Source organism: Oncorhynchus nerka, linkage group LG24 (assembly GCF_034236695.1).
Source record: "Oncorhynchus nerka isolate Pitt River linkage group LG24, Oner_Uvic_2.0, whole genome shotgun sequence".
NCBI classification, from domain to species: domain Eukaryota; kingdom Metazoa; phylum Chordata; class Actinopteri; order Salmoniformes; family Salmonidae; genus Oncorhynchus; species Oncorhynchus nerka.
In genome coordinates this window covers 19068161-19091359 of record NC_088419.1, presented here as the reverse complement: position 1 = coordinate 19091359, position 23199 = coordinate 19068161, and the positions used below count along the sequence as shown (strand labels likewise).

The 23199-nt window shown below is 47.7% G+C and overlaps 1 protein-coding gene across 4 annotated transcripts in view; it reads left to right on the top strand.

Annotated features, from left to right (window-relative positions):
* Window positions 1–23199, top strand: part of LOC115107617 (AT-rich interactive domain-containing protein 1B-like) — a 114000-nt gene that overhangs the window by 29519 nt on the left and 61282 nt on the right. For 3 of the 4 annotated variants that reach the window (XM_065008682.1, XM_065008685.1, XM_029631067.2), the window contains exon 4: window positions 6962–7072. The exons of the other annotated variant lie outside the window; for it this stretch is intronic. In XM_065008682.1, the coding sequence (XP_064864754.1) occupies window positions 6962–7072 (111 nt within the window). The remainder of the gene's footprint in view (window positions 1–6961; window positions 7073–23199) is intronic. 4 annotated transcript variants of the gene reach the window in all.

Genomic DNA, 23199 nt, shown 5'->3' with positions numbered 1-23199 from the left:
TTTTTTTGCCGGTAAGTTTTCAGCTTTTCATTATTTTTTCCAGCCAAAAGCCATAAATTGCCAGCAAACGGAAATCCTGGATCACATATACAGTATCTCTCTTTGCCTGGTAAGACTTTCAGGGCTCTACGTTTGGCCTTTTTGTTTTTACAAGGAGCATGTGTGCGCCTAACTTGAAAGCTTTAGGAGCACCGGGTTGCGGTACAGTGAAGTAATCATTGATTGCAACAATTACCGTCTGGGTGATTTGTCTTCTAGGCATACTGGTGCTCCTAAAAAAAACGTCAGGTCGCACAGCGGGTAAAATGGGTGCATGTGAAGAATTCCAAAATTAAATCACTTTGCGCCGATTTGCTGGTGTTTTTACAGTCTTTTGCCCCCCCCACACACACACTATTTTTGGGCTCCGAAAGCTAACTAAAGTCACTAGTGGGCCACCAGTTGGGGATTCCTAATAGGGTGTCATTTGGAATGCATACCGTGGCTGTCAAGCCTGGTCTCCGTGAAGAACGCTCTCCTGAAGGGAGCAGCCAGGGTCCAAGCCCTCTGCATTTTACTGACGCTGTGAATGCAGCTCTCGGCTTAGATTGGGGGTCACGTTACGCTTGGCAGGAAGGATGAATTTGGCCTTAAAATCGGCTTTAAAGTAAAGAGTAGCTTTTCTCTCTCCGGATCCGTTTGACTGGATAAAGGCCTGTAGTTAACAAGAATTGATGAACCTGGTCAGGCAGCCCTACCACTCTCATAGTCTGCGTCTCTATGGTAACAGCACACCCTTGCAGATCCCTGCAACTTGATGAGTGTTTTCTTCTGAAATGATTCACTAGAATTCATTGGTGATTAAGTGTCAGCACCTATAAAAAAAAAACTGAATCGCACTGAGACACGGGTTAGATGCAAATCTCTTTTAAAATAAGGAATGCAGCTTTTTGAGGGCACACAACAATCAAGACAGGTGAAATAGACATGATTTTACATAATGAACCGGTTGCTTGCTGCCGACGGGTGTATTCTTGAGCACCCAGCGGACGGTTGCTTTGGGGAATAATAATAAAATGTACATTTTAACACGTAGCTGTGCTATTGCTGATACAGTCTAATGTATTTCCTGTTGACCTCCATCACATAGAGCCTGTCAGAGCTGATATGTTGCAACTCAAATGGCTCCCTATCCCCTATCTGCTGCCTGTGACTGGAACGAATTGCAAAAATCGCTGAAGTTGGAGACTTTTATCTCCCTCACCAACTTCAAACATCTGCTATCTGAGCAGCTAACCGATCGCTGCAGCTGTACATAGTCTATCGGCAAATAGCTCACCCATTTTTACCTACCTCATCCCCATACTGTTTTTATTTATTTACTTTTCTGCTCTTTTGCACACCAATATCTCTACCTGTACATGACCATCTGATCATTTATCACTCCAGTGTTAATCTGCAAAATTGTAATTATTCGCCTACCTCCTCATGCCTTTTGCACACAATGTATATAGACTCTCCTTTTTTTTTCCTACTGTGTTATTAACTTGTTAATTGTTTACTCCATGTGTAACTCTGTGTTGTCTGTTCACACTGCTATGCTTTATCCTGGCCAGGTCGCAGTTGCAAATGAGAACTTGTTCTCAACTAGCCTACCTGGTTAAATAAAGGTGAAATAAAAAAATTAAAAAATAGGGCTCTAGTCAAAAGTAGTGCACTGTGTCCATGATCAAAAGTAGTGCACTATATAGGGAATAGGGTGCCATTTGGGATTCACACATATTGTGATGCTTTGTTGCAGCTGGATGCTTTGTTTAATTCCCTTACATCACGCATCCCTCTCCGTACCTCAAACACATTCCCTTACATCACGCATCCTCTCCGCCTCAAACACATTCCCTTACATCACGCATCCCTCTCCGTACCTCAAACACATTCCCTTACATCACGCATCCCTCTCCGTACCTCAAACACATTCCCTTACATCACGCATCCCTCTCCGTACCTCAAACACATTCCCTTACATCACGCATCCCTCTCCGTACCTCAAACACATTCCCTTACATCACGCATCCTCTCCGTTCAAACACATTCCCTTACATCACGCATCCCTCGCCCCACCTCAAACACATTCCTTACATCACGCATCCTCGCCCCCACCTCAAACACATTCCCTTACATCACGCATCCCTCTCCGTACCTCAAACACATTCCCTTACATCACGCATCCTCGCCCCCACCTCAAACACATTCCCTTACATCACGCATCCTCGCCGTACCTCAAACACATTCCCTCCGTACCTCAAACATTCCTTACATCACGCATCCCTCTCCGTACCTCAAACACATTCCCTTACATCACGCATCCCTCGCATCAAACACATTCCCTACATCACGCATCCTCAAACTCCGTACCTCAAACACATTCCCTTACATCACGCATCCCTCGCCCCCACCTCAAACACCCCTTACATCACGCATCCTCGCCCCACCTCAAACACATTCCCTTACATCACGCATCCCTCTCCGTACCTCAAACACATTCCCTTACATCACGCATCCCTCTCCCCACCTCAAACACATTCCCTTACATCACGCATCCCGCCCCCACCTCAAACACATTCCCTTACATCACGCAACCTCAAACACATTCCCTTACATCACGCATCCCTCTCCACCTCAAACACATTCCCTTACATCGCCCCACCTCAAACACATTCCCCATCACGCCCACCTCAAACACATTCCCTTACATCACGCATCCTCTCCGTACCTCAAACACATTCCTTACATCACGCATCCTCGACCCACCTCAAACACTCAATCACGCATTCGCCTTCAAACACACATCACGCATCCCTCGCCCCCTCAAACACATTCCCTTACATCACGCATACATCACGCATCCTCTCCCCACCTCAAACACATTCCCTTACATCACGCATCCCTCTCCCCACCTCAAACACATTCCCTTCACGCATCCTCTCCCACCTCAAACACATTCCTTACATCACGCATCCTCTCCACCTCAAACACATTCCTTACATCACGCATCCCTCTCCGTACCTCAAACACATTCCTTACATCACGCATCCCTCCCCACCTCAAACACATTCCCTTACATTCCTCGCCGTACCTCAAACACATTCCCTTACATCACGCATCCCTCCGTACCTCAAACACATTCCCTTACATCACGCAACCTCAAACACATTCCCTTACATCACGCATCCCTCTCCGTACCTCCACTTACATCAAACCTCACATCACGCATTCCACCTCAAACACATTCCTTACATCACGCATCCTCTCCGTACCTCCTTACATCACGCATCCCATCACGACCCACCTCAAACACATTCCTTACATCACACGCCCCATCAAACCATTCCCTTACATCACGCACCTCAAACACATTCCCTTACATCACGCATCCCTCTCCCCACCTCAAACACATTCCCTTACCATCAAACACATTCTCCGCATCCCTCTCCCCACCTCAAACACATTCCCTTACATCACGCATCCCTCTCCCCACCTCAAACACATTCCTTACATCACGCATCCCTCTCCCCACCTCAAACACATTCCCTTACATCACACATTCCCCATCGCATCCCTCGCCCCACCTCAAACACATTCCCTTACATCACGCATCCCTCTCCGTACCTCAAACACATTCCCTTACATCACGCATCCCTCTCCGTACCTCAAACACATTCCCTTACATCACGCATCCCTCTCCGTACCTCAAACACATTCCCTTACATCACGCATCCCTCGCCCCACCTCAAACACATTCCCTTACATCACGCATCCCTCTCCGTACCTCAAACACATTCCCTTACATCACGCATCCCTCTCCGTACCTCAAACACATTCCCTTACATCACGCATCCCTCGACCCACCTCAAACACATTCCCTTACAACACGCATCCCTCGCCGTACCTCAAACGCATTCCCTTACATCACGCATCCCTCGCCCCACCTCAAACACATTCCCTTACATCACGCATCCCTCTCCGCACCTCAAACACATTCCCTTACATCACGCATCCCTCTCCCCACCTCAAACACATTCCCTTACATCACGCATCCCTCTCCCCACCTCAAACACATTCCCTTACATCACGCATCCCTCGCCGTACCTCAAACACATTCCCTTACATCACGCATCCCTCGCCGTACCTCAAACACATTTCCTTGGAACATATTTTATTACTGTGTAGCCAAGCATTTCACAAGCAAAGGAAGTCTTTAATGTGTAAGCTATTTGTAATATCGCTGTTTGTCAGCCTGCCTGGCTGAGAGCTTGTACAACACTATGCCTACATTGCACTGTGTGAACGTCCTTAATGATCTGGAAGAGGTATTGAAGAATGGAAAAACAGACCCGCTGAATTTCATTGGAAATGTTTTATTATTCAGGATTTGGTTCTATAACGCATGCAAACTCCAACTCCAATATATCATCCGTCATATGATGCATCAGCAGATGAAACCCATTTTCATCCCAATGTATGCATAACTCAAGTAGAGTTGAGTGGAGGTGGAGTTGGCCTCTGGCTGGCTGCATACTTTCACTATGATTCGTTTCCTGTGCGTGGCCCTCCCAGACACACACAGAGTACATGCCCCACTCCTCTCCTCTGGCCCTCCCTGCCTGTTGAGGGAAGTGGTCTTTATTGTGTCAGAGCAGCTGTTCCATACAACCGGCATGTGAGCGAGTACCACAGAGCACTGATGGCATCCTCGGAGTGTAAACATTGGCCTGTGTCTGACCTGGCCGTGACCCAGCTATCACTGCACTCCACTTGAGTAATCCTGGCCAGCCCTGCTCAGTCTGTAAATATCTCACCAGGCTACCGGCTTAATGGGACTAGTCTGTGTTTTTCTCATTGCCTCATTTCAAACAGACTGATTCTCAGTGATCTGACTGGCTTCCTCCTGAGTATTTGCTCACCTCAGGAAATGGTAGGCTCTCGTTTTGAGGAAATCCTACAAAATAAATGAACCACAGAAGATTTCATGTCTGCTGAGTCACTGGGCTGCAGGCCAGTTTATACTAATCAGTATGATTTATTTTATTGAACCTTTAACTAGGCAAGTCAGTTAAGAACAAATTCTTATTCACAATGATGGCCTACCAAAAGGCCTCCTGCGGGGATGGGGGCCTGGGATTCAAATAAAAAATATAGGACAAAACACACATTACGACAAGAGAGACAACACTACATAAAGAGAGACCTAGGACAACAACCTAGCAAGGCAGCAACACATGACAACACAACATGGTAGCAACACAACATGGTAGCAGCACAAAACATGGTACAAACATTATTGGGCAAAAAGCTCGAGACAACAATACATCCCACACAGCAGCCACAACTGTCAGTAAGTGTCCATGATTTGAGTCTTTGAATTAAGAGATGGAGATAAAACCGTCCAGTTTTAGTGTTTGTTGCAGCTCATTCCAGTCGATAGCTGCAGCGAACTGAAAAGAGGAGCGACCCAGGGATGTGTGTGCTTTAGGGACCTTTAACAGAATGTGACTGGCAGAACGGGTGTTGTATGTGGAGGATGAGGGCTGCAGTAGATATCTCAGATAGGGGGAGTGAGGCCTAAGAGGGTTTAATAAATAAGCATCAACCAGTGGGTCTTGCGACAGGTTTACAGAGATGACCAGTTTACAGAGGAGTATAGAGTGCAGTGATGTGTCCTATAAGGAGCATTGGTGGCAAATCTGATGGTCGAACGGTAAAGAACCTCGAGAGCACCCTTACCTGCCGATCTATAAATTACTTCTCTGTAATCTAACATGGGTAGGATGGTCATCTGAATCAGGGTTAGTTTGGCAGCTGGGGTGAAAGAGGAGAGATTTACGATAGAGTAAACCAGATTAAACTTTAGCCTGCAGCTTTGGTATGTGCTGAGAGAAGGACAGTGTACCGTAAACAAAACAGTACAAATCATCCATTCTCCACTCCATGTTTGAGCTCTTCGGATTAAAGGCAGTTGTTTGTTGGCAGAGGGGGGTGCATTTTAAATGTCAGCAGAAATAGATTAGTAAATTTCTGTTTCACTTCTCCTTCAACCTGCATCTCTCTCGCTCACTCTCTCCTGTCCTCTCTCGCTCACTCTCTCCTGTCCTCTCTCGCTCACTCTCTCCCGTCCTCTCTCGCTCGCTCTCTCCCGTCCTCTCTCGCTCGCTCTCTCCCGTCCTCTCTCGCTCGCTCTCTCCCGTCCTCTCTCGCTCGCTCTCTCCCGTCCTCTCTCGCTCGCTCTCTCCCGTCCTCTCTCGCTCGCTCTCTCCCGTCCTCGCTCGCTCTCTCTCGCTCGCTCTCTCCCGTCCTCCTCGCTCGCTCTCCCTCTCTCTCGCTCGCTCTCCCGTCCTCTTCGCCGCTTCCCGTCCTCTCTCGCTCGCTTTCTCCCGTCCTCTCTCGCTCGCTTCCCGTCCTCTCTCGCTCGCTCTCTCCCGTGTCCCTCTCGCCGCTCTCTCCCGTGTCCTCGCTCGCTCTTCCCGTGTCCCTCGCTCGCTCTCTCCCGTGTCCCCTCGCTCGCTCTCTCCCGTGTCCCCTCTCTCGCTCGCTCTCTCCCGTGTCCCCTCTCTCGCTCGCTCTCTCCCGTGTCCCCTCTCTCGCGCTCGCCCTCTCCCGTGTCCCCTCTCTCGCGCTCGCCCTCTCCCGTGTCCCCTCTCTCGCGCTCGCCCTCTCCCGTGTCCCCTCTCTCGCGCTCTCCCGTGTCCCCTCTCTCGCGCTCTCCCGTGTCCCCTCTCTCGCGCTCGCCCTCTCCCGTGTCCCCTCTCTCGCGCTCGCCCTCTCCCGTGTCCCCTCTCTCGCGCTCGCCCTCTCCCGTGTCCCCTCTCTCGCGCTCGCTCTCTCCCGTGTCCCCTCTCTCGCGCTCGCTCTCTCCCGTGCTCGCTCTCTCCCGTGTCCCCTCTCTCGCTCTGTGTGTGTGTTCTGTCCTTCTCTGTCTGTATAGGAGGTGTCACAAGAGGGCTATGTCAATAGGGCCCAATCTGCTATGACCCCTGGGAAGCCCAACCATGAGGAGATGGGCCTCAGCCAGCAGGACAGACCCTCCAGTCTACCTGTAAGTCCACTTCAGTTTCTGAAAAACACCAGCAAGCACTGCACCACAAAATGTGCTGTAAGTCCACTTCAGTTTCTGAAAAACACCAGCAAGCACTGCACCACAAAATGTGCTGTAAGGCTACTTCACAACCACTGGAAACGCATACTGAACAGCACTCGAAATGCACTGCAAAATGTACTGAGGGAACTGCAACACACACACATCCAGGGTTTTAGTTTACTTAATTGATTGCCTTCAATTGGAATTGAGCTCAACCCTGAGGCACACACACTGCATCAGCCTAGCCTTTTAAATATTTATTGCAGGGCAGGAGTCCTTAACACTTGTCATGGCTGACATGACCTTTTGGGTAACGTGCACTACTTTAACAAGACCACAGGGCTTTAACTGGAACCATGGTGGGACTCAGACCCAGCACAATATTACCTGTAACGTGCACTACTTTAACAAGACCACAGGGCTTTAACTGGGACCATGGTGGGACTCAGACCCAGCACAATATTACCTGTAACGTGCACTACTTTAACAAGACCACAGGGCTTTAACTGGGACCATGGTGGGACTCAGACCCAGCACCATATTACCTGTAACGTGCACTACTTTAACAAGACCATAGGGCTTTAACTGGGACCATGGTGGGACTCAGATCCAGCACCATATTACCTGTAACGTGCACTACTTTAACAAGACCACAGGGCTTTAACTGGAACCATGGTGGGACTCAGATCCAGCACCATATTACCTGTAACGTGCACTACTTTAACAAGACCACAGGGCTTTAACTGGGACCATGGTGGGACTCAGACCCAGCACCATATTACCTGTAACGTGCACTACTTTAACAAGACCATAGGGCTTTAACTGGGACCATGGTGGGACTCAGATCCAGCACCATATTACCTGTAACGCACTACTTTAACAAGACCACAGGGTTTTTTAACTGGAACCATGGTGGACTCAGATCCAGCACCATATTACCTGTAACGTGCACTACTTTAACAAGACCACAGGGCTTTAACTGGGACCATGGTGGGACTCAGACCCAGCACCATATTACCTGTAACGTGCACTGCTTTAACAAGACCACAGGGCTTTAACTGGGACCATGGTGGGACTCAGATCCAGCACCATATTACCTGTAACGTGCACTACTTTAACAAGACCACAGGGCTTTAACTGGAACCATGGTGGGACTCAGATCCAGCACCATATTACCTGTAACGTGCACTACTTTAACAAGACCACAGGGCTTTAACTGGGACCATGGTGGGACTCAGACCCAGCACAATATTACCTGTAACGTGCACTACTTTAACAAGACCACAGGGCTTTAACTGGAACCATGGTGGGACTCAGACCCAGCACAATATTACCTGTAACGTGCACTACTTTAACAAGACCACAGGGCTTTAACTGGGACCATGGTGGGACTCAGACCCAGCACAATATTACCTGTAACGTGCACTACTTTAACAAGACCACAGGGCTTTAACTGGGACCATGGTGGGACTCAGACCCAGCACCATATTACCTGTAACGTGCACTACTTTAACAAGACCACAGGGCTTTAACTGGAACCATGGTGGGACTCAGACCCAGCACAATATTACCTGTAACGTGCACTACTTTAACAAGACCACAGGGCTTTAACTGGGACCATGATGGGACTCAGACCCAGCACCATATTACCTGTAACGTGCACTACTTTAACAAGACCACAGGGCTTTAACTGGGACCATGGTGGGACTCAGACCCAGCACAATATTACCTGTAACGTGCACTACTTTAACAAGACCACAGGGCTTTAACTGGAACCATGGTGGGACTCAGATCCAGCACCATATTACCTGTAACGTGCACTACTTTAACAAGACCACAGGGCTTTAACTGGAACCATGGTGGGACTCAGATCCAGCACCATATTACCTGTAACGTGCACTACTTTAACAAGACCACAGGGCTTTAACTGGGACCATGGTGGGACTCAGACCCAGCACCATATTACCTGTAACGTGCACTGCTTTAACAAGACCACAGGGCTTTAACTGGGACCATGGTGGGACTCAGATCCAGCACCATATTACCTGTAACGTGCACTACTTTAACAAGACCACAGGGCTTTAACTGGAACCATGGTGGGACTCAGATCCAGCACCATATTACCTGTAACGTGCACTACTTTAACAAGACCACAGGGCTTTAACTGGGACCATGGTGGGACTCAGACCCAGCACAATATTACCTGTAACGTGCACTACTTTAACAAGACCACAGGGCTTTAACTGGAACCATGGTGGGACTCAGACCCAGCACAATATTACCTGTAACGTGCACTACTTTAACAAGACCACAGGGCTTTAACTGGGACCATGGTGGGACTCAGACCCAGCACAATATTACCTGTAACGTGCACTACTTTAACAAGACCACAGGGCTTTAACTGGGACCATGGTGGGACTCAGACCCAGCACCATATTACCTGTAACGTGCACTACTTTAACAAGACCACAGGGCTTTAACTGGAACCATGGTGGGACTCAGACCCAGCACAATATTACCTGTAACGTGCACTACTTTAACAAGACCACAGGGCTTTAACTGGGACCATGATGGGACTCAGACCCAGCACCATATTACCTGTAACGTGCACTACTTTAACAAGACCACAGGGCTTTAACTGGGACCATGGTGGGACTCAGACCCAGCACAATATTACCTGTAACGTGCACTACTTTAACAAGACCACAGGGCTTTAACTGGAACCATGGTGGGACTCAGACCCAGCACCATATTACCTGTAACGTGCACTACTTTAACAAGACCACAGGGCTTTAACTGGGACCATGGTGGGACTCAGATCCAGCACCATATTACCTGTAACGTGCACTACTTTAACAAGACCACAGGGCTTTAACTGGAACCATGGTGGGACTCAGACCCAGCACAATATTACCTGTAACGTGCACTACTTTAACAAGACCACAGGGCTTTAACTGGGACCATGGTGGGACTCAGACCCAGCACAATATTACCTGTAACGTGCACTACTTTTGAAGGTTCCATCTGGTCAGAAGTAGTGCACTATGGAATATATGGAGCCATTTTGGGAGTCAGATCTTAACTATACTTCTCTTCAGATGACACCAAGGGATTGGTTTTCCATACACAGATTAAGCTTAGTCCTGCACTATGTAGGGTGCCATTAGGGACTTGTCTGTAGTCGCTCTGGGCCAGTCTCCCACTAACGCTGAGTGCTGGTTCTCTCTAGTCGCTCTGGGCCAGTCTCCCACTAACGCTGAGTGCTGGTTCTCTCTAGTCGCTCTGGGCCAGTCTCCCACTAACGCTGAGTGCTGGTTCTCTCTAGTCTCTCTGGGCCAGTCTAACGCTGAGTGCTGGTTCTCTCCAGTCTCTCTCTGGGCCAGTTTCCCACTAACGCTGAGTGCTGGTTCTCTCTAGTCGCTCTGGGCCAGTCTCCCACTAACGCTGAGTGCTGGTTCTCTCTAGTCTCTCTGGGCCAGTCTCCCACTAACGCTGAGTGCTGGTTCTCTCTAGTCTCTCTGGGCCAGTCTCCCACTAACGCTGAGTGCTGGTTCTCTCTAGTCTCTCTGGGCCAGTCTCCCACTAACACTGAATGCTGGTTCTCTCTAGTCTCTCTGGGCCAGTCTCCCACTAACGCTGAGTGCTGGTTCTCTCTAGTCTCTCTGGGCCAGTCTCCCACTAACGCTGAGTGCTAGTTCTCTCTAGTCTCTCTGGGCCAGTCTCCCACTAACGCTGAGTGCTGGTTCTCTCTTGTCACTCTCGGCCAGTCTCCCACTAACGCTGAGTGCTGGTTCTCTCTAGTCGCTCTGGGCCAGTCTCCCACTAACGCTGAGTGCTGGTTCTCTCTAGTCGCTCTGGGCCAGTCTCCCACTAACGCTGAGTGCTGGTTCTCTCTAGTCTCTCTGGGCCAGTCTCCCACTAACGCTGAGTGCTGGTTCTCTCTAGTCGCTCTGGGCCAGTCTCCCACTAACGCTGAGTGCTGGTTCTCTCTAGTCTCTCTGGGCCAGTCTCCCACTAACGCTGAGTGCTGGTTCTCTCTAGGTGCTCTGGGCCAGTCTCCCACTAACGCTGAGTGCTGGTTCTCTCTAGTCGCTCTGGGCCAGTCTCCCACTAACGCTGAGTGCTGGTTCTCTCTAGTCTCTCTGGGCCAGTCTCCCACTAACGCTGAGTGCTGGTTCTCTCTAGTCGCTCTGGGCCAGTCTCCCACTAACGCTGAGTGCTGGTTCTCTCTAGTCTCTCTGGGCCAGTCTCCCACTAACGCTGAGTGCTGGTTCTCTCTAGTCTCTCTGGGCCAGTCTCCCACTAACGCTGAGTGCTGGTTCTCTCTAGTCGCTCTGGGCCAGTCTCCCACTAACGCTGAGTGCTGGTTCTCTCTAGTCTCTCTGGGCCAGTCTAACGCTGAGTGCTGGTTCTCTCCAGTCTCTCTCTGGGCCAGTTTCCCACTAACGCTGAGTGCTGGTTCTCTCTAGTCGCTCTGGGCCAGTCTCCCACTAACGCTGAGTGCTGGTTCTCTCTAGTCTCTCTGGGCCAGTCTCCCACTAACGCTGAGTGCTGGTTCTCTCTAGTCTCTCTGGGCCAGTCTCCCACTAACGCTGAGTGCTGGTTCTCTCTAGTCTCTCTGGGCCAGTCTCCCACTAACACTGAATGCTGGTTCTCTCTAGTCTCTCTGGGCCAGTCTCCCACTAACGCTGAGTGCTGGTTCTCTCTAGTCTCTCTGGGCCAGTCTCCCACTAACGCTTGAGTGCTGGTTCTCTCTAGTCTCTCTGGGCCAGTCTCCCACTAACGCTGAGTGCTGGTTCTCTCTAGTCTCTCTGGGCCAGTCTCCCACTAACGCTGAGTGCTGGTTCTCTCCAGTCTCTCTCTGGGCCAGTTTCCCACTAACGCTGAGTGCTGGTTCTCTCTAGTCGCTCTGGGCCAGTCTCCCACTAACGCTGAGTGCTGGTTCTCTCTAGTCTCTCTGGGCCAGTCTCCCACTAACGCTGAGTGCTGGTTCTCTCTAGTCTCTCTGGGCCAGTCTCCCACTAACGCTGAGTGCTGGTCTCTCTAGTCTCTCTGGGCCAGTCTCCCACTAACGCTGAGTGCTGGTTCAGTCTCTAGTCTAGTCTCTCTGGGCCAGTCTCCCACTAACGCTGAGTGCTGGTTCTCTCTAGTCTCTCTGGGCCAGTCTCCCACTAACGCTGAGTGCTGGTTCTCTCTAGTCTCTCTGGGCCAGTCTCCCACTAACGCTGAGTGCTGGTTCTCTCTAGTCGCTCTGGGCCAGTCTCCCACTAACGCTGAGTGCTGGTTCTCTCTAGTCTCTCTGGGCCAGTCTCCCACTAACGCTGAGTGCTGGTTCTCTCTAGTCGCTCTGGGCCAGTCTCCCACTAACGCTGAGTGCTGGCTGGCTCTTCCCACTAACGCTGAGTGCTGGTTCTCTCTAGGTCTCTGGGCCAGTCTCCCACTAACGCTGAGTGCTGGTTCTCCTAGTCGCTCTGGGCCAGTCTCCCACTAACGCTGAGTGCTGGTTCTCTCTAGTCTCTCTGGGCCAGTCTCCCACTAACGCTGAGTGCTGGTTCTCTCTAGTCGCTCTGGGCCAGTCTCTCTAACGCTGACTAACTGGGCTGAGTGCTGGTGCTCTCTCTAGTCTCTCTGGGCCAGTCTAACGCTGAGTGCTGGTTCTCTCCAGTCTCTCTCTGGGCCAGTTTCCCACTAACGCTGAGTGCTGGTTCTCTCTAGTCGCTCTGGGCCAGTTCCCACTAACGCTGAGTGCTGGTTCTCTCTAGTCTCTCTGGGCCAGTCTCCCACTAACGCTGAGTGCTGGTTCTCTCTAGTCTCTCTGGGCCAGTCTCCCACTAACGCTGAGTGCTGGTTCTCTCTAGTCTCTCTGGGCCAGTCTCCCACTAACACTGAATGCTGGTTCTCTCTAGTCTCTCTGGGCCAGTCTCCCACTAACGCTGAGTGCTGGTTCTCTCTAGTCTCTCTGGGCCAGTCTCCCACTAACGCTTGAGTGCTGGTTCTCTCTAGTCTCTCTGGGCCAGTCTCCCACTAACGCTGAGTGCTGGTTCTCTCTAGTCTCTCTGGGCCAGTCTCCCACTAACGCTGAGTGCTGGTTCTCTCCAGTCTCTCTCTGGGCCAGTTTCCCACTAACGCTGAGTGCTGGTTCTCTCTAGTCGCTCTGGGCCAGTCTCCCACTAACGCTGAGTGCTGGTTCTCTCTAGTCTCTCTGGGCCAGTCTCCCACTAACGCTGAGTGCTGGTTCTCTCTAGTCTCTCTGGGCCAGTCTCCCACTAACGCTGAGTGCTGGTTCTCTCTAGTCTCTCTGGGCCAGTCTCCCACTAACACTGAATGCTGGTTCTCTCTAGTCTCTCTGGGCCAGTCTCCCACTAACGCTGAGTGCTGGTTCTCTCTAGTCTCTCTGGGCCAGTCTCCCACTAACGCTTGAGTGCTGGTTCTCTCTAGTCTCTCTGGGCCAGTCTCCCACTAACGCTGAGTGCTGGTTCTCTCTAGTCTCTCTGGGCCAGTCTCCCACTAACGCTGAGTGCTGGTTCTCTCTAGTCTCTCTGGGCCAGTCTCCCACTAACGCTGAGTGCTGGTTCTCTCTAGTCGCTCTGGGCCAGTCTCCCACTAACGCTGAGTGCTGGTTCTCTCTAGTCTCTCTGGGCCAGTCTCCCACTAACGCTGAGTGCTGGTTCTCTCTAGTCGCTCTGGGCCAGTCTCCCACTAACGCTGAGTGCTGGTTCTCTCTAGTCTCTCTGGGCCAGTCTCCCACTAACGCTGAGTGCTGGTTCTCTCTAGTCTCTCTGGGCCAGTCTCCCACTAACGCTGAGTGCTGGTTCTCTCTAGTCTCTCTGGGCCAGTCTCCCACTAACGCTGAGTGCTGGTTCTCTCTAGTCGCTCTGGGCCAGTCTCCCACTAACACTGAGGGCTGGTTCTCCATGGCTGTTGAGCTGACTTTGCCCACACAAACCTTATTTAAGCTGCTGTCTTATTGAGGAGGGTTGGAGAGAGCAAGGGTGCTGAAGGGCTCTCTTCAACCTTACTCCTCCTCATTCCCTGCTGCAGTCTCCTCTGTTCGGCCGTGTCTAAGTGCTCAACTGAGTCAGTCAGGGTGGGCCCACAGCTCTCCGTCAGTCGGAGCTCTTCCTCGTTGCTCCCATCCACTTATTTTTCCTTCTGTTTGACTGTCCATTTCATAGTTACTGATACAGCATTGTTTTGGCTGTGGACCGATGTGGACATTAGAGGTCGAACGATTATGATTTTTCAACGCCGATACCGATTTAATCGGCCGATTTAAAATAAAAAAAAATAAAAATGGTAATAATGACAATTACAACCATACTGAATGAACACTTATTTTAACTTAATATAATACATCAATCAAATCAATTTAGCCTCAACTAAATAATGAAACATGTTCAATTTGGTTTAAATAATGCAAAAACAAAGTGTTGGAGAAGAAAGTAAAAGTGCAATATGTGCCATGTAAGAAAGCTAACGTTTAATTAAGTTCCTTGCTCAGAACATGAGAACATATGAAAGCTGGGGGTTCCTTTTAACATGAGTCTTCAATATTCCCAGGTAAGAAGTTTTAGGTTGTAGTTATTATAGGAATTATAGGACTATTTCTCTCTATACCATTTGTATTTCATATACCTTTTGACTATTGGATGTTCTTATAGGCACTTTACTATTGCCAGTGTAACAGTATAGCTTCCGTCCCTCTCCTCGCCCCTACCTGGGCTCGAACCAGGAACACATCGACAACAGCCATCCTCGAAGCAGCGTTACCCATGCAGAGCAAGGGGAACAACTACTCCAAGTCTCAGAGCGAGTGACGTTTGAAACGCTATTAGCGCGCACCTCGCTAACTAGCTAGCCATTTCACACCGGTTACACCAGCCTAATCTCGGGAGTTGATAGGTTTGAATTCATAAACAGCAGAGCTGCTGGCAAAATGCACAAAAGTGCTGTTTGAATGAATGCTTATGATCCTGCTGGTGCCCACCACCGCTCAGTCAGACTGCTCTATCAAATCATAGACTTAATTATAACATAACACACAGAAATATGAGCCTTAGGTCATTAATATGGTAGAATCCGGAAACTATCATCTCGAAAACAAAACATTTAATCTTTCAGTGAAATACGGAACCGTTCCGTATTTTATCTAACGGGTGGCGTCCATCAGTCTAAGTATTCCTTCGTTTCTGATACATTTCTCAACCTTTAATGTTATGTCATAATGTTATGTCATAATTACGTAAAATGCTGGCAAATTCGTTTGCAATGAGCCAGGCGGCCGAAACTGTTGCATATACCCTGACTCTGCGTGCAATGAACGCAAGAGAAGTGACACAATTTCACCTGGTTAACATTGCCTGCTAACCTGGATTTCTTTTAGCTAAATATGCAGGTTTAATAATATTTACTTCTGTGTATTGATTTTAAGAAAGGCATTGATGTTTATGGTTAGGTACACGTTGGAGCAACGACAGTCCTTTTTCACGAATGCGCACAGCACCGATTATATGCAACGCAGGACACGCTAGATAAACTAGTAATATCATCAACCATGTGTAGTTATAACTAGTGATTATGATTGATTACGTTTAATGCTAGCTAGAAACTTACCTTGGCTTCTTACCGCATTCGCGTAACAGGCGGGCTCCTCGTGAGGCAGGTGGTTAGAGCGTTGGACTAGTTAACCGTAAGGTTGCAAGATTGAATCCCTGAGTTGACAAGGTAAAAATCTGTCGTTCTGCCCCTGAACAAGGCAGTTAACCCACTGTTCCTAGGCCGTCATTGAAAATAAGAATGTGTTCTTAACTGACTTGCCTAGTTAAATAAAGATAAAATTAAGGTGTAAAAAAATAAACTGCAAAATCGGTGTCCAAAATGACCGGTTTCCGGTTGTTATGAAAACTTGAAATCATCCCTAATTAATCGGCCATTCAGATTCATCGGTCGACCTCTAGTGGACATGGCTGCGTTTCGGTGGTTCTCTTGCACCACTAAGCATGGCTAGAATAGATTTTCCCTCCCTTTCCTCTCTCATGCTCCTGAGAGGGAGAAATCATTATGGAAGTCGACTTAAGAGTAATTGCTGGATATTATTTAGGCCAAGCGTGGCAGCCGAGAGATGTACGCACAGAATTTCAATGCTGGATTCGATTTCAAAGGGTAATTTGAATTGATCCTGTTTTGGTCTGGTGATTCTCTGGGGCAACATTCAGGCAGGGTTTAAAGATGCCATTGTTCGATGTGCTATAGATAGACAGCATGTGATTCAATCTGTGATGATGGCATATTGCCAGCCAGCTGTTTAAAGATAATCAGTTAATTATGCATTTGTCTCACATTGGAGTTCTCTCTTGTCCCTGGTGATGGTGTAAGTCATGCACTCTGTGCCTGATAAACGTGTGCGCGTGTGTGTGTGTGTGTCTGTGGAAAGCTAGTGGGTTAGTTGTTGACTTGTAGACATGCTGTGTGGTCTGCAGCTTTGGAAGGACGTATGTCATGTAGTGTGTGCAGGCAGAGACTCCTATGTACAGTGTAAGTCACTCACTGTGTCATCAAGAAACAATGGCATAGGGAACCCCGCGAAGGAATGTAATATATATTGTTTTTAGTGATGCACCAATATGACATTTTTGGCCGATATCTAATATTTTCCTTGCCCAAAAAACCTGATACCAATATTTAACATTTTAGCTGCCTTTTTAAGCATTCTAGTACAGTTAAATAGTTAACACACACATGGACACAGCGGTCTAAGGCACTGCATCTCAGTGCAAGAGGTGTCACTACAGTCCCTGGTTCGAATCCAGACTGTACCACATCCAGCCGTGGTTGGGAGTCCCATAGGGCGGCGCACAATTGGCCCAGCGTCGTCCGGGTTTGGCCGGGGAAGGCCGTCATTGTAAATAAGAATTTGTTCTTAGCTGACTTGCCTAGTTAAATACACACACCACACTGACAAAAAAGTTATTTACGATTGTCCCCATTACCAGTAAATCCTCAGTGCGCACTGTTACGGTGTCCGTTTCCATCTTGTCCCGCTGTGTCTGTAACATTTCACGTAAACCCTGTTTCTTGTCTGCATCAAAGTAGTGGTCCTTGTACATAGCATCGAGCATGGTGGCGACACAGTAGAGAATGCCGCCGAATTGCTTGTTCACAGCCTGTGTGGGCCATTTTGTTGTCATGGGCAACGGTTTCATTCGCCAATGTGGGCCAGTAAAAACACCCACCTCGTCGGAAAAAGGGGCAGCGTTGCACACTAGCTGCTAGCTGACTGGTTAGCATAGCATTGGCGAAGTCAGAATGGGCATGTGCTCTCCACTGTCATGTGACTGAATCGGTGGTGTTAGAATACGAATACTACACTGAACAAAAATATAAACTTCATATAAATGTAAAGTGTTTGTCCCATGTTTCATGAGCTGAAATGTTCCATATGCACATAAAGCTCATCTCAAGTTTGTGCACATTTGTTTACATCCCTGTCAGTTTTGTTGAACAGGCTTCTTTTTTTTAATCCCCTTTTTCTCCCCAATTTCGTGGTATCCAATTGTTTTTAGTAGCTACTATCTTGTCTCATCGCTACAACTCCCGTACGAGCTCGGGAGAGACGAAGGTAGAAAGTCATGTGTCCTCCGATGCACAACCCAACCAAGCTGCACTGCTTCTTAACACAGCGCGCATCCAACCCGGAAGCCAGCCGCACCAATGTACCGGAGGAAACATCATGCACCTGGCAACCTTGGTTAGCGCGCACTGCGCCCGGCCCGCCACAGGAGTCACTGGTGCGCGATGAGACCAGGACATCCCTACCGACCGATCCCTGCCTAACCCGGGCGACGCTAGGCCAATTGTGCGTCGCCCCACGGACCTCCCGGTCGCGGCCGGTTAGGACAGAGCCTGTGCGCGAACCCAGAGTCTCTGATGGCAGAGACTGCGCCACCCGGGAGGCCCCTGAACAGGCATTTCAATGCCATGACAGAGGGTATCACATTTGCTGCAGGTGCAGTTGAGCTTATTTCTCGAGTCAGATGCTCGAATGGAGCTAACTAGTATATTCAGGTTTCAAACATGTTCTCAAATCCCATTGATATGACAACCAGCACATTCATGAGCATGAAATATGACTTTCCTCAGTACGAAATCCTCGACAACCCACGGTGCTGTTAGACCCCGCTTGCTCATGGGGCTGATATCGCTGGTCCAAATGTCAGTCGTGGAACTAATAGCAGTGACGTTATTACTGTGTAACTCCATTATGACAACATCTGAAAAATAATACCGGGGGGGAAAAAAGGGTGCCGGTGCTCGACTAGTCACCGAAAGACATCTCTCACGACAGAGAACGGTTGATTGTCAAGGGCAATGAATTCCATTATCTTGGCTTTAATGGATTTCACCTTTGAGTTGTCTTGCTGAAATGTTCTTACTCTTTCAAATGACAGTTTGACTTGTTGACTGTTGATCCACACAGCAGACATTGTGGGCTAGGTTTGGAATGCTGTGTTGCACGTGTAGGGCAACATTACGCCATGTACCTCCGTTATATACGAAGATGTTCTCATCTATCTGTGTTATATAGGTATGCACGTCAGCTTTGACTTCGCCGTTAACCTCTTACGTCGACCTGACACGCATGCGTCCCATCTAGCCATCTGGAAATGCAAATGCGCTACGCTAAATGCTAATAGCACTCGTTAAAACTCAAACGTTCATTAAAACACACATGCAGGGTACTGAATTAAAGCTACACTCGTTGTGAATCCAGCCAACAAGTCAGATTTTTTAAATGCTTTTCGGCGAAAGCATGAGAAGCTATTATCTGATAGCATGCAACACCCCGAAATACCCGAAGGGGACGTAAACAAAATAATTAGCATAGCCGGCGCTACACAAAACGCAGAAATAAAATATAAAACATTCATTACCTTTGACCATCTTCTTTGTTGGCACTCCTAGATGTCCCATAAACATCACTATTGGGTCTTTTTTTCGATTAAATCGGTCCATATATACCCTAAATATCGATCTATGAAGAGTGTGTGATCAAGGAAAAAACACCGTTTTAAAACGCAACGTCATTTTTTTAAATTAAAAAAGTTGACGATAAACTTTCACAAAACACTTCGAAATACTTTTGTAATCCAACTTTAGGTATTAGTAAACGTTAATAATCTATCAAATTGATCACGGGGCGATGTGTATTCAATAGCTCCACGTCTTGAAATCATGGTCGGAAATTTCTCATCCTAAACATCCTGTCGGAGACCGGAAGGAATGGGCTCTCTCTCACTCGTTTGACCAAGAAACAAAGCCCAGGCAATTGACAAGACTGGCAACATCGTGTGGAAGCTGTAGGACTTGCAATCTCAGCCCCATTTGCTTTCCAGTAGACAATACATGCAATGGCGCATTGATATGTTTTCAGTGATCAGTTTTTCTTGCGCTTTTCGATTAAACACACGTTATGTTGTAGTCACAGCCGTGATTTAACCAGTTTTAGAAACGTCAGAGTGTTTTCTATCCACACATACTAATCATATGCATATACTATATTCCTGGCATGAGTAGCAGGACGCGATTTTTAACAGAATGTTCGAAAAAGTAGGGGGTAGACTTAACAGGTTAAACTAGACATCGGGCCGATACCGATGCTGGCATTTTTAGCTAATATCGACCGATTCTGATATGTTCACCGATATATCGTGCATCATCATTTAAAAAAAAATTTTTTTAGTTCACAGTTGCTTGCGTGCTCACAGGTAGCATTACGGTAATATTCTGCAGGGAACTTTCTAAACCCTGTCCACACTTTCATATTTGTCTCTGACTACCACAGTTAATTGTGTTGAAAGTCTGTGTAGACCAGACCAGCATGCTGGTGAAGAGTGGCTCTGAAAAGAGTGAATAGGTACTACACTTCCAATGCTACTGCCGAGTCCTCTCATTGGGCCGAGTCCTAATCAGATATAGCAGTCATCCCACCCTCAGGGTATGAAATGTCTATAAGTGTAGTGTGGTTCACCCTCGCCACCCTCCCTTCTGCCGCTCTCCCCCTCTGCCGCTGGTGTTGCCATGGCAACGGGGCTGAGGAAACAGCCTCCTCAGAAATATGCATATTCTAGCAACTGATTATGTACTAATCACATTATACTAATGGAACGTATTCTTGTCATCCCTCCACAGATTCACCTGTTTAGATTTGAGTATTGTGTCAATTGAGCCCGACTGTGGTGCGTCATATAGACGGAGACCAGTGTATTTTAGCATTACATTTTTATTTTCACCGCATTCTAGTTTTCTTACTGCTATTAATACGATATTATATTATATTATTAATATTCCCAGTGGAAGTCTGTGATTGGGTGCTTCTGCTGTTTTGGACACGATGGAACATGATTGGTATTAGAGTTCACAGTCAGTTTTTTGTTTTCAAGTGTCACACATTTTAATTGAATTCCTGTGAAATGTGACATGATATTTAACTCTCTCGGGAACCGGCATTTCATCTTTGTTTTCTTTTCAAGCCGTAATCAAATCCGCTTCGTCTTTCGCCGGCGCCATTGTAAACAGGCCAAGCTGGATGCTCAATCAGGATCCAGGAGGGAGGCAGCGAGGCTTTGATCAGTGCCCGTAAATATTTTTGAAGAGTACACCCCCTCCAATTTGAGACGCAAACTGCCTCACCCCGGAGACATGGCTTCCCTTAAAACGCTGTTAATGCCCCCCCCCCATTTTTGGGGGGGATTTCCGTAAATATATGATAAAAGACGACTTGAGTGTGGTTGCTTCAAAGCTCAGGGTGGTTGAAAAAAATAGGTTCTGTGGTGTTTACTCAATTCTGCCTAAGCTACACCTTAAAAATATTTCCCGAAAAATGATTTTCCATACATCGCAAAGCAAGTGTGTGAACATCAACATTGTTGGTATGTATGCCCATTGCCCAAGTTCACTAAATGATTTCGCAGCACTGTTTCATAGGAGAGGCCGGAGTGGAGTCGGGACTGTTTGGTGCGCTCCGCCGTAGTTAAACTACATGGTATCCTACAACCATCCAGGCCTTTCTATAGCTGGGCGCTGTATCAGAGATGGCCTGTGGCAAATACCACACTATTCAAATCTCATGTTATTTGTCACATATAACTGCAACAGGTGTAGACCTTACAGTAAAATGCTTATTTACAAGCCCTTAACCAACAATGCAGTTTTAAGAAAAAAGTGTTTAAGTATTTACTAAAAACAAAAAGCATCACATTACATGGGGAATAGGATTCCATTGGAGGCCTAAATCAGAGATGGTGAGCACGATGCCCCACTGCAGATCCTCCACACTCCTCCAAAGACTGAGTAGTCTCCTGATACACACAGCCTTCCACTATTCCATTGAGGACAGCCGAAGGGCCTGGCTTTAGCTGAATGTTGTTGCAGGTGGCAGGCAGCTCTCTATAAGCTGGGAGGTTTGGTTTCTTGCCTGTTGCGGCAGAAAGCCCAGATTTGCGTTGTAATCTTGTCCTGATGCCTGTGTTATTAGAACAGCTCCTACACAGTGCTGCTCTGGACTTTCTCTCACACACACACGGGGCAGGCTTTCAGACCCCACCGTATGATTGACACCAAGCTGGAGCGCTGGACCACCGCCAGGCCTCGTGTGTGTGTTTGTCATAGTAGTGTATGAGTTTTTCCAGTATGACCCTGAGATTGCTTTACAGCCCCAGAATGTTTTTTCTACCTCTCAATGCTCTTTTATTTTTATTTGTTTCTTTAACCTTTATTTAACTAGTCAGTTAAGAACAAATTCTTATTTACAATGATGGCCTAGGAACAGTGGGTTAACTGCCTTGTTCATGTGGTAGAACGACAGATTTTTACCTTGTCAGCTCGGGATTCAATCTAGCAGCCTTTTGGTTACTAGTCCAACGCTCTAACCACTAGGCTACCTGCCGCCCCACATGTCTTGCGTGTGATAACAGGCAGGTCATGACGCATTTACAATCAGAAATGGAGCTAGAGCTATTTGTTGAGGTGCTCACCTAAACAAGAGAATTCAGTGTGTTTCCATCAATGACCATGATGGAATAGATTTGCCACAATGCCCCAGACCTTTTTGGCTATATAGTAGAATGGAGCCAACAGTGCTGTATAGTGGATCTAGCCCATAAGCAGAGTTATGACCGGCAATAGAAGGTTGATTTATGACGTGATGTAAGTGTCACATGGGTGAGCTGCTATTTAATACTGGTATAAAATATGTATAAATCTGAAACACTGACCATTAAATGGAACACATTTCTAGGCAGAGAATGCGTGTAATTTTGGCTAGATGGTCGTGTCTATATGGCCACTTTACACATGGCTGCTTCAGTGATAAACCAGTGAAATTTTGCTCTACCAACCAATAACAACCTGGCTTTTGTTTCAAGAAAAATTCCTAGTCTGCCACAAAACTCATGATGAATCATTATGGTTCATTGATTCACCCGTGGTGTTTAAGTATGAACCAATGGTGGAAGAAATGTGCACTTTATTGGGAAAGGCTGAGAGACTAGATGGATCTTAGTAAATTACTCCTGTTAGCGTCCCAAATGTCACCATATTCCCAATAAAGTGCACTACTTTTGACCAGAGCCATATGGGTAGTGTACTAAACAGGGATTAGGGTACCATTTGGGAGGCTTACTCTGTTTCTCTGTTTTATAGACCTGAAGGCAAGCAGCAGAAGCCACAAATCCCAGGGTGTCGGCAGCTCCTTTAAAGTTTTAGTCTTAAATACATTTCTGATTTAAAGGTCTTAAGTCTTAAAATGTTTTAAATTCAGTTTTCAAAGGTCTTAAAAAATGTTAGAGATGACTACAGTGTTTCCGTTATATTGTGCCTCTGTTAAATTGTTGCCACCACGGGGAAAAATTATTTAGTTTTTTTAAACATCGGATAATACTAGAGGCGCACTTTCAAGATTCCAACCACGTTGCTGGGGAGCATTCCAACCACGTTGCTGGGGCGCATTCCAACCACGTTGCTGGGGAGCATTCCAACCACGTTGCTGGGGAGCATTCCAACCACGTTGCTGGGGAGCATTCCAACCA